General features: G+C 42.0%; 1 protein-coding gene across 1 annotated transcript; it reads left to right on the top strand.

Moving 5' to 3' along the window:
• The first annotated feature begins 1,430 nt into the window (after nucleotides 1-1,430).
• Nucleotides 1,431-13,364, top strand: LOC131217395 (uncharacterized). Its single transcript, XM_058212312.1, has 4 exons — nucleotides 1,431-4,158; nucleotides 6,420-6,512; nucleotides 10,039-12,738; nucleotides 13,357-13,364. The coding sequence occupies exons 1-4, from the start codon at nucleotides 1,431-1,433 to the stop codon at nucleotides 13,362-13,364; spliced, it is 5,529 nt and encodes a 1,842-aa protein (XP_058068295.1).
• The last annotated feature ends 300 nt before the right edge of the window (nucleotides 13,365-13,664 follow it).

Raw genomic sequence — 13,664 nt, forward strand, 5'->3', positions numbered from 1 at the left:
GTAACTTTGATATCCTTTGAACCGTTCGTACAACTCGGATCTCGAGGAGCGTCGGCGCTCGTCATCGAGCGGCGCGTATCTCCCCCCGCTATATAGCTGTTGTGTGGTGGAAACGGATTGGCTACTCCCCCGGCCCTGACACCAGCAAATGGCTGGTGGTCGGTGCTATGTGGGGCCAACACGATATATGTGTTTCATCCATGCAGTCCATCTATTCTTATGGATCATTTTACGGTGGGAGACCAAAAAAGAAAGAATCTCAATCTCAATTGGACCACATTACAGGAATCAGTGTTGAATGAGTGTAGACCATTAAAAACATTCTGGGAGCATAAAAGTTTTGGATCAAGCTGATTTTTATTTTTTCCCTTCATCTAGGCCTGTATGACCTAATCAACAGATGGGATGTCAAATAAACAGTACAGTGGGCCTTAGCAGTATTTTAATGGTGGATATCCAATCACTATTGTTTTCATGAGGTGTGGTCCACATGAGATTTATATACCTCTCATTCTTTGGATAAGGCAATAAAATGATCTTTAAAAATGGATGAACGGAATGGATGAAGCACATACATAATGGTGGGACCCACAGAGCACCGACCAGGGGAAGTAGCCAATCCGTTTCCGTTGCGTGGTACACCAGCCAATCCGCTTCCTTCAACACACCAGCTATATAGCTGATGTAGACTATCCGTACTCAATTAGGTGAGAACTCGGATCTACGAATTGGGTGGGACCCTTGACTGCGGGGCCCACTGTGATGCACGTGATTACATCTACACCGTTCATCCATATTGAAATCTCATTTTAGGGCGTGATCCAAAAAATAAAGCAGTTCTAAATCTTAGATGGACCATAGCACTGGAAACAGTGGTGATTGACCATTAAAAACTTCTTGTGGACCACAAAATCTTTGGATCAAGATGATATTTGTGTGGTCACTTCATCTATGTTTTTGTGACCTTATCAACATGTTGGATGGCAAATAAACAGTCCCATGGAATCCATAAAGTTTTTAATGGTGAAGATTCAATCACCACTGTTTCCTGTAGTGTGGTTCACCTAAGATTTGAGTTAACCTCATTTTTGGGATCATACCTAAAATGATCTTTCAAAATGGTTAGATGGTGTAGATTTAAGGCACATACATCACTGTGATCCCCACAATCAGGGTCCCACTTACCTTGGTGGATCTGGTTCTCACTTAATCCGCTCCCGACATATCAATGGTCTGCATTCAATATGCATGGGTGGACTAATCAAGGGTTAGATCGGCATGTACTAGGTTGGTGATGGGTGGGGCTGAAATGACTTGAGCACAAACACAGCTTGGAAGATTGATTTGGGTGCGTTGCCCGGCCCATTGCCACCCTTGCCCACGAAACTAGGAATTCGAATTTTGCAGGAGGTCGAGCTCTAGCGTAGGCAATGGCAGCTTCTAGGGACGATGATGATCGACGGCTCAAAGGAGGAGGAGAGGTTGTGAGCGCTTTGTCACAACGCATGAGTCAACGGATATGGGATTGCTTGAGAGATGACAATATTTCAGTGTTCTCAGTTTGGGGATGGCAGGGTGTGGGGAAGTCACGGATCGTGAGACAGGTGGTCGCCGCAATGGAGGAATCCGGAGAATCTAGCCATCTGTTTGATGTGATCATACGGGTAAGAGCGCCAGGGATCGAGAGTCTTGGAGAGAAGATGCCGTATATAATCAAAGGGAAAAGGAAGCATAGGCTTGACTATTTTGGGTATTACATTGCTAGTGAAGATGCTTTAATGTATTTGGCTATGAAGGGGAGAAGGAATCGGTTTATGGAGGTGCAGATGGGAATCCAGAAGGCATTGGAGATCCCAGAGTCCATACAAATCTCCGCAACTGCTAAGAGTATCAATGATAAGTTAAGCGGCCAAAGGTACCTCCTCATCTTTGAAGATGTTTGGGAAAGCTTTGACTTGAAAGAGATTGGAGTTTCGGTTACAAGTGGCAGCAAAGTCGTCATCACCACTCAATCCGATGAAGTCTGTTCTGAAATGGGAGCTCAATTAAAGATCAAGGTGGAGGAGTGGTCTGAAGAAGATGCCTGGGATTTTTTACTGGAAGAGACAGCTGATGTGGCTTCCAGCATTGGTTTTTCAAACAGAGATATGGTCTTCAAATGCTTTTCTTACGTTTCCTTTTTGTGTCAGAACGGAAGCTCCGTCGACCGAGATTCCTTGATAGAAGAGTATTGGAGGTCGGAGGGCTTTTTAGATGGATTCTTCAATGAGGAGGAGAATAAAGAAGTGGCTTTCAAGAGACTGGGGAATGTACTGCTCAAAGAGTTCGCGAAGAGATGCATGGTTCTATTGTCCCTGACGTCATCAAACCCAAATTACCTCTCTCTCTTTCTAGAGCAGACTAGAAAACTAGATTTAGATTTATGGGACAATCATCCTAAGGAAGCAGAATTTATGAACTGGCTACAAGAGCAATTTACAATGGAGGAATCTTCAGGAGGACAATATCATGTGGATATGAATTCTCATGTGAGGCAAGTTATTGGTTCTCGAACGTTCCTAGTGAAAAACAACTTGGACGCAGAAGAAGCATGCCAATGGATCTCATTATCTCACAATCAGTTACAAACATTCCAATTCAGCTCTCCAAACTGCCCTCTTCTCTCGACGTTATTGCTTAATGATAATGATCGCTTGCAAGAAATCCCAGACAGTTTTTTCAAGAACATGACCAGACTCCGAGTCCTCGACCTTTCTTCTACAAGCATCACTTCCCTGCCATCCTCCATATCCTGCCTTTGTGAATTACGGTTGTTGAAGCTCCAAAGCTGCCACAAGCTAGAGGGTCTTCCTACGTTCTTAAAGTATATGCGGAAGCTTGAGATCCTTGATCTCCATCAAACTGCCCTGACAAAGATGCTGGAGGCATCCTTCAATAACATGCAAAGCCTCCGACGCCTCGACATCTCAGGTGCCTGCAACCTCAGTCAGCTCTCGCCCCAGGGTTGCCGCTCTCTAATGACACTGGCCAGCCTAGATAAACTTTCAAAACTTGAGGCACTTGATCTTTCAGGCACGAAATTGGAAGTTCTTCCGCACCAAATTTTCAATCTGACTAGCATGCAGTGCCTAGACCTGTTGGGAATGGAGCATCTCAAGACGGTTGACTGGACAAAGATAGATCGGCTTCCAGAAAAATTGAATTGGGATCGATGTGGCTTGGGCTTGGTCCATGAACAACTCCAAGACAGATGCAGACGTCATATCTCGGTCAGTGATGCCAGTGTTTTTTCATCTTTGGACCGTAGCTCGAAACTGTGGAAATCCTGCTTTCTAGAATTCCACTTCTTGGTATGTCCCTGCAAGGGAGGGCGCAAGGATAGATATGGTCGTTTTAAAAGAAACCAATTTCTCTACCAGCATATTTATACTCAATCTGAACAGTCTTTGAGTTATGAAAGAGGACTGGAGGTTTGCGGTGGTAATAATTCCCTAGATGGTGTTAGAGGGGTTCTCTCTATGGCAAAATTCTTTCATTTGTATGGCAATGCGTTCATTAAGGCACTGTCCAATCTTGGCATGGAGATGGACAACCTTAAAGAATGCTGGATTGAGAAATGCCATCAATTGGAGCTTCTGTTCGTTGGAAGAATGGCAGACATTGATGCAGCAGTTTGCTTAGAAAATCTAAGGGTGTCCAATCTTGCCAAATTAATAACAGTGTGCCGGGGGAAGTTGGGAAGAGGGAGCTTCGCATGCCTAAAGCATATATATTTGGAATGTTGTCCGAAGCTAATCAATTTCTTCTCTTCGAGCATTCGGTTACAGAATCTCAAATTACTTGAAATAAAATTCTGTTGTAGACTGGAGAAGGTCTTTGAAGAAGACAGCGAGGTGGGGCAAAATGCATTTCCACGGCTAGTTGATATATATCTTTGGGAGCTACGCAAACTGAAAAGCATTTGCAGTGGGCACTTGCCGATGCTGAAGAAGTTGAAGATTCGAGGATGCCCACTGCTGGAGAAGCTTCCTCTCGATAACACAAATGCTTCTGCAACACAAGTTGAGATCCAAGGTGAGCTGAAATGGTGGGAAAACATAAAATGGGAGGGCAGTATCAAGCCAAGCTACATCCGTTTCAAAGAATGTTGTCTATCAAGTAAGTGATTCTTCTCTGTTTAAACTGTCCCTGTTTGCTGTGTTATTCTTCTCTTCCTGAACTACTACTATAATTCTCTTTTATTTGGGTTACTATGTAATAGAAAGAAGAGGTTGTTCCATTGAACTTTGATTTAGTCTTAGTGGCTTCGAATTATGAATTTTAGAAAGAAATTATTGGATGTAGATCATCTTGGATTTGGAACTGCATCATTTTTTTATCATGCCCTAAAATGAGCTTTCAATATGGACGGACGGTGGAGGACAGTCGATACCATAGGAGTCCCACCCACCTCAGTGGATATGGGGTCTCACCTAATCTGCTCCCCCTTTGATATCGGTTACCCATCATGTGAGGCCCACCTTGGATGTGGGTCGTCCATCATGCGTGGCCACCTTAATGTGGACCATTCATCATGCAGGCCCAACTTCAAAATGGGCTGTCCATTATGTGGGACTTGCCTTAAACGTTGGTCATTCATCACTAGCTAGGGGCAGATCTTCGATGTGAATTGTCCTCATGTGGCCCACCTTGATATGGGTCATCCATCATGTGGGGCTTATAATCAATGTTATTATCCATCATGTGGTCCTCTATCTGTTGTCCATCATGTGGATCCCACCTTATAGTGTGGGCCTGATGCAGAGCGGGTCGTGGATAGTTTCATGGCCAAGATGGACCAGAAAAGGCCCGATCAGAGATGGAGGTGATCCAGACCGTCAGAACTTCAAACATACGTATCTCACAAACCAGAATTAGCTATCAGATATACCATATATGATTTTCCCCAAGCCGAATTTGCAAAATACCATCACATCGTCAGTCGAATTCCTATTTTAATTTCATTTTTTATAATAAGTTTTAGTTTGATTATAACTCTTCATCCGTTGGATCTGCGAGTTGCGCCCAACATTAAAAGTGCTTAGAATAATTAGAAGAACAACATGCTGAAGCCAAATAGAACACTTACTATTTACTATTTTTGGCTGAAAACCATGCGCATAGTAGGAATCACGACTGTCTGTAAATAGTAAGTTTACTATTTATAGTAACTCGCGATTTCTAGGAGTTTTAGCTATAGTTTAATTCCGAAACTTCTTCCATGGCTTATTATCCCTATTTAAAGGATGTAAATTCATTTATTCAATCATTAATCAATTTACAAATTTTCTAGAGTATTATTTCTATTTTCTTTTCTTTTTTTCGTCGTGGATTCGAGAAGTCTCTGTGAGGACTCTAGAGAGGCTTCGTGGATCGACCTCATCATGTTCATCCCTGCGTCAGGGCCCTACCTTTGATGTGGGTCGTCCATCATGCGGGCCCTACCTTGGATATAAACCATTAATCATTAGAGGTTGACCTTTGATGTGGGATGCCCATTATGTGGAGCCCAATTTGATATAAGTCATCTATCATGTGAGCCCACCATCAATGTTAATTATCCATCATATGAAGCCCATTTTTGATGTGGATCATCCATCATGTGGGCCTCATTTTTTATATGGGTTGTCCATCATACGCGGCCACCTTTTATGCGGAGTGTCCAATTCTAGAGAATAGGTCCTTGGATCCCTTACTGTGTGGCCCACCATAAATTTCTTGGGGGATGCAGGAATGTTTATTTGCCACCTAACCTCTTGATGAGGTTACAAAGACATGAACGAAGGGACCACAAAAATATCAGCTTGATCCAAAACTTTCGTGGTCGAGAAGAAGTTTTTAATGATCAATCACCACTATTTCCTGTGGTGTGGTCCACTAGAGATTTGGATATGCTTCATTTTTTGGATCTTGCTCTAAAGTGATGTGTAAAATTGGATGGACACCGTGGATGTAAGTCTCACGCGTCACCATGGTGGGCTCCACAGTTAGGGATCCACCAAATCTGTGCCGCGAGAAGGGGAGTAGAAAAGTAGAAAAACTTCCGAAAAAAAAAAGAAGAAAAATTAAGAAAATCTAATAGTGCTAATCAAGAAAAAGAAAATCTAATAGTGCTAATCAAACTAACTTCCAAAAATAAATTTTTTATTTGCTAAAAGCTTTATATATATATATATAAACAAATAATAATAAAAAAAAAAGGGTTACTTGTTAGGTGTAGGTGATATTCAAACAGGCCCTTCAAGTCTAGAAATATATATTGGTGACATAACGGCTACATATGAAGTTTGGTCCCGATGGGTCAGTCTAAAATGACTATTCCATGTTTAGGCCATGCACTCATTTCCAATCTTACAAAACAAGGAATTCGAATTTTGCAGAAATATATCCTGCAGAGGTAATGGTAGATGATGGACAGCTTAGAAGAAGAGGAGAGATTGTGAACGCAGGACATAATAGGAGGCAAATACCAGGTATCTACATCTATTGGTTTTTCTATCTTTTCACTGTAAACCATTTTTGGAAGGTGTCGGAAGTGGGATAAGTTGCAGAGTGTGGATCGTCTGTGTTGAAGGCACAAAAATTTCCAGTGGTTGCTGTTGCTTTTCATTCCTCCACGATATTTCTGATGACTCAGTCACTCAGCTAACGAGATACGACTGATTTCTATCTCATTACACAACACAACTCTTGAAGTGTGTGGAACTTTTTCTGGGTCCCATCATGATTTTTGTGCTAGATCTATACTGTTCATCAAGATTTTCAGATAAATATAGAGCATAATCCTAAAATGAGGTACGTCCAAAGATGAAGTAAATAACCCCACAGAAAATAGTGGAGATTAAACAAATTACCGTTGAAACTTTCCTAAGGCCCATTGTGAGGCTGATTTTCCATCTGACATGTTCATAAGATCACACATATCTGCATCAAGTTAAAATACAAATATCAACTTGATTAGAAGGCTCTGTGGCCCCAATAAGTTTTCAACAGTAGCATGAATTCTTACTGTCTTCAGTGGGGTGGTCCACTTTAGCTTTGAATTTTCAATGTTTTTGGATTCATATTTTAGAATGATCTGAAAAAAATGGACGGACAGTGTGGATCTAAGAAATATATCATAGCATGGCCTGCATAAAATTCACACTCCAAGAAATTCGATGGCTTACTACGTGGTGCACGTGAGATGATTAGTTGAGACCGGGCTTCACCCAAGATGGTGCAGCCTTACCACGGAGCCCACCTTGATTTGTGTATTCTCTATCTACTCTGTCCATCCGTTTTTTGGATCATTTTAGATCATGATGCCAAAACTTAAGAAGATCCAATTACCCAGTGGATTATATTCTAGGAAACAAAGGTAATTGAGACGCTACATTAAAAACTTCTTAGGGCTCAACTTAATGTTTCCGTTTGTTTTATTTTCCATCAATCTGTTGATGAGTTCACATAAGCCTGGATGAAGAGGTAAACCAAATATATGCTTGACATAAAACTTTTGGGGCTTATTAATCATTAATCACCGCTGTTTATTATGATATGGTCCACCTGATAATTGGATCTACTTTCTTGTTTTTATAATACCTTAGAATTATCTGGAAAAATGGATGAAAGGAGTGTATACAAAATAAACAAGTCAAGGTGAGCACCATGGTAACTACCGCAGTGTCTTGGTTTAGCCCGGGTCTCACCTAATCAGCTCCCGTGGTGCAGCACATTCCAAGTGCAGAGAAGAAGATGGGAAGTATTAGATCCAAACCGTCTATTCATTTTCCATACCATTTTATGGGATTAGACAGAAAATGATGTAGATCAAAGCTCAAGTGGCCACACTATAGAAATAGTGAGAATTGTACGCTTACTGTTGAAAATTTCTTAGGGCCACCAAAAACTCTAATCAAGTTAGTATTTTGTTTTTTTCCCTTTATCCATGTATATGTTATCTTACGAAGAAGTTAGATGGAAAAAAAAACCTAACAATGAACCCTAGGAAGGTTTTAATGGTGGTGGTTTATTCCCCACTATTTTTTATGTTGTGGTCTACTTCAGCTTTGGATGTGCCTTGATTTATGGCTTATTCTTTAGAATGATCTGTAAAAATTGATAATCTGTTTGGATCTATAACATAAATCATTGTGGACATTAAAAGTCACCTTGTGTATCACGCAATCTATGGGTAGAGAGAAATCCAGTGATGAAGTGGATCAATCAGAAGCGGCCGCACTGAATTTTACTATCTTCAACACAGACAATCCGCACTCTCCACATCATTTCATGTTACTCTTCGTGGGTCCCACCTTGATGTTTGTGAGAAATCCACCCCGTTCATCCATTATTTGAGATCATTTTAGGACTTGAGACCAAAATTGAGCAGGATCCTCTCTCTCCGTGGATAGAGACCCTCATGACCTTGATCTTTACATTGTCCACCATCCATGATGATGATTATATGAAATCCACTTCAACCGTTGGATGCCACACCAAAATTTGACCCCGTGGCCCACAATTAAAGTCCATCCACAATTCAGGTGAGCCACACCAAGGGAAACATTTTGGATGATGAGTGTTGTCCTTATACATTGTTTCCAATCATATAGTCAGGGTAAATTTCACAAAAACATCATGGCCCACCTATCTCTAACAGCACACATGGCCCAATCAAATCCTTCCACATGGGTCACCGGCCCACCTATATCTAACAGCACACGTGGCCCAATCAAATCCTTCCAGGGTCACCACGCAATCCACCTCCATAAAAAATCCTTTTTAAATTGTACTCGATAACTCATGTAAGTACAGAAATGGTGTGAGAGATTTGTACCTGCTCATCAAAGCGGGCCTTTTTGTTGCATGTGGCCATGTGGTCTGGACCGGGCCAGGCACCATTAGGCCCAAGTTTGAAGCATGCATGGTCTTAAAGTAATGGGCCCAAGCCAAAACCCAAAAATCCATTAGGCCCAGCTTGACTTGGCTGTGGATTCCTCTCATCCAAACAAGCCCTTTGCAGAGCAAGGAGGACACAAGTTGCCTGCTAATATTGTTGTGATGATGGACGATCATCCATGGAATTTGTGATTTCGTCGGTTTCAGTAAATCAGAGAAGCTACCACAGCTTCTTGTTTGTAGAATCAATACGGCTCCGATGTTTGGATATGCAACCATTACTTGGGAAGAAATATGGCCTCCGTAACAGCTGAACTAAGTATTCAAACAACCATATCCGACTAACCTGTAATATTGTAGTTCCTATTAAGATGAGCTTTAATACTATGTTTTAAGCCCTAGAACAGTGCTGTCAATGTGCCGGGCTCATTCCAGCAAAATCAAAATTTTGAATAGGGCCAAACTGTCAGGCTTTAACAGTTCAAAATACGAACAGATGCCAACCTCAAACCCGGCCCATTGACAGTCCTATCCAAGAAGACGTTTGGGACCTACAATGTGGCAAAGTTGAAAAATGATTGCGGAAATGGATTTTAATATGCAATGAAATAATGGTATTGCAACATTTTGTTGGCTAACGGTCCAGATTCAATATAACTATGGCCTATTTGGAAGTTGAGTTTTTTGGGCATTTTCCTTGTGAGAGAAATGGATTACATGGCATGGTTTGCACTTAATAGGAGGTGCGCACATATTTCCCAAACATCTGATATTGGTGGGCGGGCATCTTGACATAATTTCAAAATTGACGTTTCAAAACAAGTTCCCACCACCCTTCTTTTACCCGTTGCAGATAATTCATATGTTGACTTCTCCAATTCCCACTATGATTTTTTTTTTTTTGTATTAAATCCACACTGTTCATCAATATTTATAGATAATTTCAGAGCATGGGCCGAAACACGAGGTATATCCAAAGCTCAAGTGGATGTAAGAAATACATCGTTGTGAGCCCACGTAATTTTCAGACATCGATAAATTGATAGGGCGCAGAACGTGCCTGGCCCATGCTCTCATCATTTCCACCCTTACCAAACAAGGAATTCCATTTTGCAGAAAGTGATCGTGCGGAGGAGACGGCAGCTTCCAGGGATGGTGATGATCGACGGCTCAGACAAGGAGGAGAGGTTGTGAGTGCTTGCTCACGACGCATGAGGCAACAGATATGGGACTGTTTGAGAGATGACAATATTTCAGTGTTCTCAGTTTGGGGATGGCAGGGTGTGGGGAAGTCACGGATCATGAGACAGATGGTCTCAGAAATGGAGATATTCAGAGAATCTAGCCGTCTGTTTGATGTGATCATACGAGTAAGAGCACCAGGGAAAGAGAGTCTTGCTGAGAAGATGCAGGCGAGAATCAGAGGAGAATTGGACCGTCTGACAAAAGAGTACAAAAGACCGAATGATTTGGATGTGTATTGGCAGACACAGCTTTTAAAGGGGATGGATGAAAAGGGGAGAAGGAATCGTTTAATGGAGGTACAGATGGGAATGAAGGAGGCATTGGATATCCCAAAGTCCATGGACTTCTCCACAGCTGCTAAACAAATCTCGGCTAAGCTAAGCGGCCAGAGGTTCCTCCTCGTCTTAGAAGATGTTTGGGAAAGCATCAACTTGGAAGAGATGGGAGTTCCAGTCATGGCCCCTGCTTTCACCATCGACAGCAAAGTGGTGATTACAACTCGATCTCAAAAAGTTTGTAAGGAAATGAAAGCCCAAGTAAACATCAGGGTGGGGGAGTGGTCTAAAGAAGACGCCCGGGATTTTTTACAGGAAGAGGCAGCCGATGTTGCTGCCAGCATTGGTTTCTCAATAACCAGAGACATGGTCTTCAAATGCTTCTCTTACGTCGCCTTGCTCTGTCGAAATGGAGGCTCCATCGATGCAGATTCCTTGATAGAAGAGTATTGGAGGTCGGAGGGCATTTTAGATGGATCCTTCAATGAGGAGGAGAATAAAGAAGCTGCTTTCAAGAGAATGGGGAATATACTGCTCAAAGAGCTTGCAGAGAGATGCATGGTGCTATTGTCCCTGGTGTCATCAAACCTAAATTGGCTACACTCCTTTGTAAGTAGGTGGGATGAATATTATTGGGGAGACTTTTCAAAAGCTCAATCTATGGAAGGGGAATTTATGGATTGGCTACAAGAGCAATATACAATGGAGGGATCTTCAGGAGGACAATATCATGTGGATATGAATTCCCAGCTAATGGAAGTGATTGGTTCTCAGACGTTCCCAGTGAAGTACAACTTAGATAGGGAAGAATCATGCCAATGGATCTCATTATCCAATAATCAGGTAGAAACACTCCCATTCCGCTCTCCAAATTTCCCTCTTCTCTCGACATTGTTGCTCAACAATAATGATCGCTTGCAAGAAATCCCAGACGGTTTTTTCCAGAACATAACCAAACTCCGAGTCCTCGACCTTTCTTCCACAAGCATCACTTCCCTGCCCTCGTCCATGTCCTGCCTATGCGAATTACGGTTGTTGAAGCTTCAAAGCTGCTGCAAGCTAGAGGTTCTTCCTGCATTCTTAAAGGATATGCAGAAGCTTGAGATCCTCGATCTCCATCAAACTCCCTTGACGAAGATGGTGGAGGTATCCTTCCATAACATGCAAAGCCTCCGACGTCTCAACATCTCAGGTGCCTGCAACCTCAGCAGGCTCTCGCTCAAGGGTTGTCACTCTCTAGTGAAACTGGTCAGCCCAAATAAACATTCAAAACTTGAGGCACTTCATCTTTCAGGCACGAAAATGGAAGAGCTCCCACACGAAATTTTCAATCTGAATAGCTTGCGGTGCCTGGACCTGTTGGGAATGGAGCATCTCAAGACGGTTGACTGGAGAAAGATAAATCAGCTTCCAGAAAACTTGAATTGGGATCGATGTGGCTTGAACTTGCTGCATGAGCAGCTCCAAGACAGCAGCAGTCGTCACATCTCTGTCGGTGATGCAAGTGTTTTTGAGTCTTTGGACGAAAGCTCGGAACTGTGGAAATCCTGCTTTCAAAAATTCCATTTCTTGGTCTGTCCCTGCGAGGGAGGGCGCAAGGATAGATATCGTGATTTTAAAAGAAACCGATTTTTCTACCAGCGTATTTATACTCGATTTGAGCTGTCTTTGAGTTATGAAAGACAACTGGAGGTTTGCGGTGGTAAGAATTCCCTAGACGGTGTTAGAGGGGTTCTCTCAGTGACAGAATTCTTTCATTTGCATGGCAATGCGTTCATTAAGGCACTGTCCAATCTTGGCATGGAGATGGACAACCTTAAAGAATGTTGGATTGAGAAATGCCATCAACTGGAGATTCTGTTCGTTGGAAGAATGGCAAACATTGATGCAGCGGTCTGTTTAGAAAATCTAAGGGTGTCCGATCTTGCCAAATTAAGAACAGTGTGCCGGTGGCAGTTGGGAAGAGGGAGCTTCGCATGCCTAAAGAATATATATTTGGAATGTTGCCCGAAGCTCGTGAACTTATTCTCTTCGAGCATTCAGTTACAGAATCTCAAATTACTTGAAATAAAATTTTGCTGTAGACTGGAGAAGGTCTTTGAAGAAGACCGCCTGGCAGGGCAGAATGCATTTCCACAGCTAGTTGATTTATGTCTTTGGGAGCTACGCAAACTGAAAAGCATTTGTGGTGGGCACTTGCCGATGCTGAAGAAGTTGAAGATTCGAGGATGCCCGCTGCTGGAGAAGCTTCCTCTCCATAACACAAATGCTTCTGCAGCAGAAGTCAAGATTGAAGGTGAGCTGAAATGGTGGGAAAGCATAAAATGGGAGGGTAGTGTCAAGCCACACAACATCCGTTTCAAAGAATGGTGTCCGTCAACCAAGTGATTCTTTTCTGCTTCAACTAGGATCTGTTTATTATGTTATTATTCTCTTATTGAACTATTGTAATTCTCTTTTATTTGTGCGATGCTGTGGTAGAAAGAGGGTGTTCCATAGGACTTAAGTGACTTAGTCGTAGTGGCTTCGAATTATGAATTTCATGAACAAATTGGATGTGTTACTCTTTAGCATGAATTTCGGAAAGTTAAACAAGTACTGGATTTGTTTTGTAAATCATGCTTGCAGCAGTAAGGACACTTAATTTATTTATTTATTTTCTTTTATTTTCCTCGCGGAGGTGTTAGATGATTTTTGTTATGGGGCCTTTCTGCTTTGCATGAATTGGTTGGGTTTTTCAGGTTTCAGTTATGTTCCCTAATTTAGATGTAATTTTCTATTATATGAGAGAGAGAGAGAGAGAGAGAGGCATATGCTTATGACCTTAGCCAACCCGACTGGTCCACTCAATTGTTCCATGATGGGGATCCTTAATTCTTTATATCATTCTCTTAATCGTGTTTATCAAATCCAGAGAAATAGGCACTGTTGGATAAAAGTTAGGGTTGGGTCATGAGAAAATCTGTACGCTGAGTTTAGGTAAGCCTGAAAATTGGGTCCCATCACATATCCGATTTGCAGTCTTAACCGGCGAGTCTTTTCTACTTTTGGCAATCGTTTGATGTTGACATCTCTCGTTTTATTTAGGGATTTTTACCACAAAATTCCACACAAATAGAGCACTGAAATTACCACAATGCCCACCATGCACTTGTTTCTTTAGAAACTGGTAAAGTAGAAATTCTTGGGGCCCATTACATATTTTTATGATATCCAAGCCGT

The sequence above is a fragment of the Magnolia sinica genome, chromosome 10 (assembly GCF_029962835.1).
Source record: "Magnolia sinica isolate HGM2019 chromosome 10, MsV1, whole genome shotgun sequence".
NCBI lineage: Eukaryota > Viridiplantae > Streptophyta > Magnoliopsida > Magnoliales > Magnoliaceae > Magnolia > Magnolia sinica.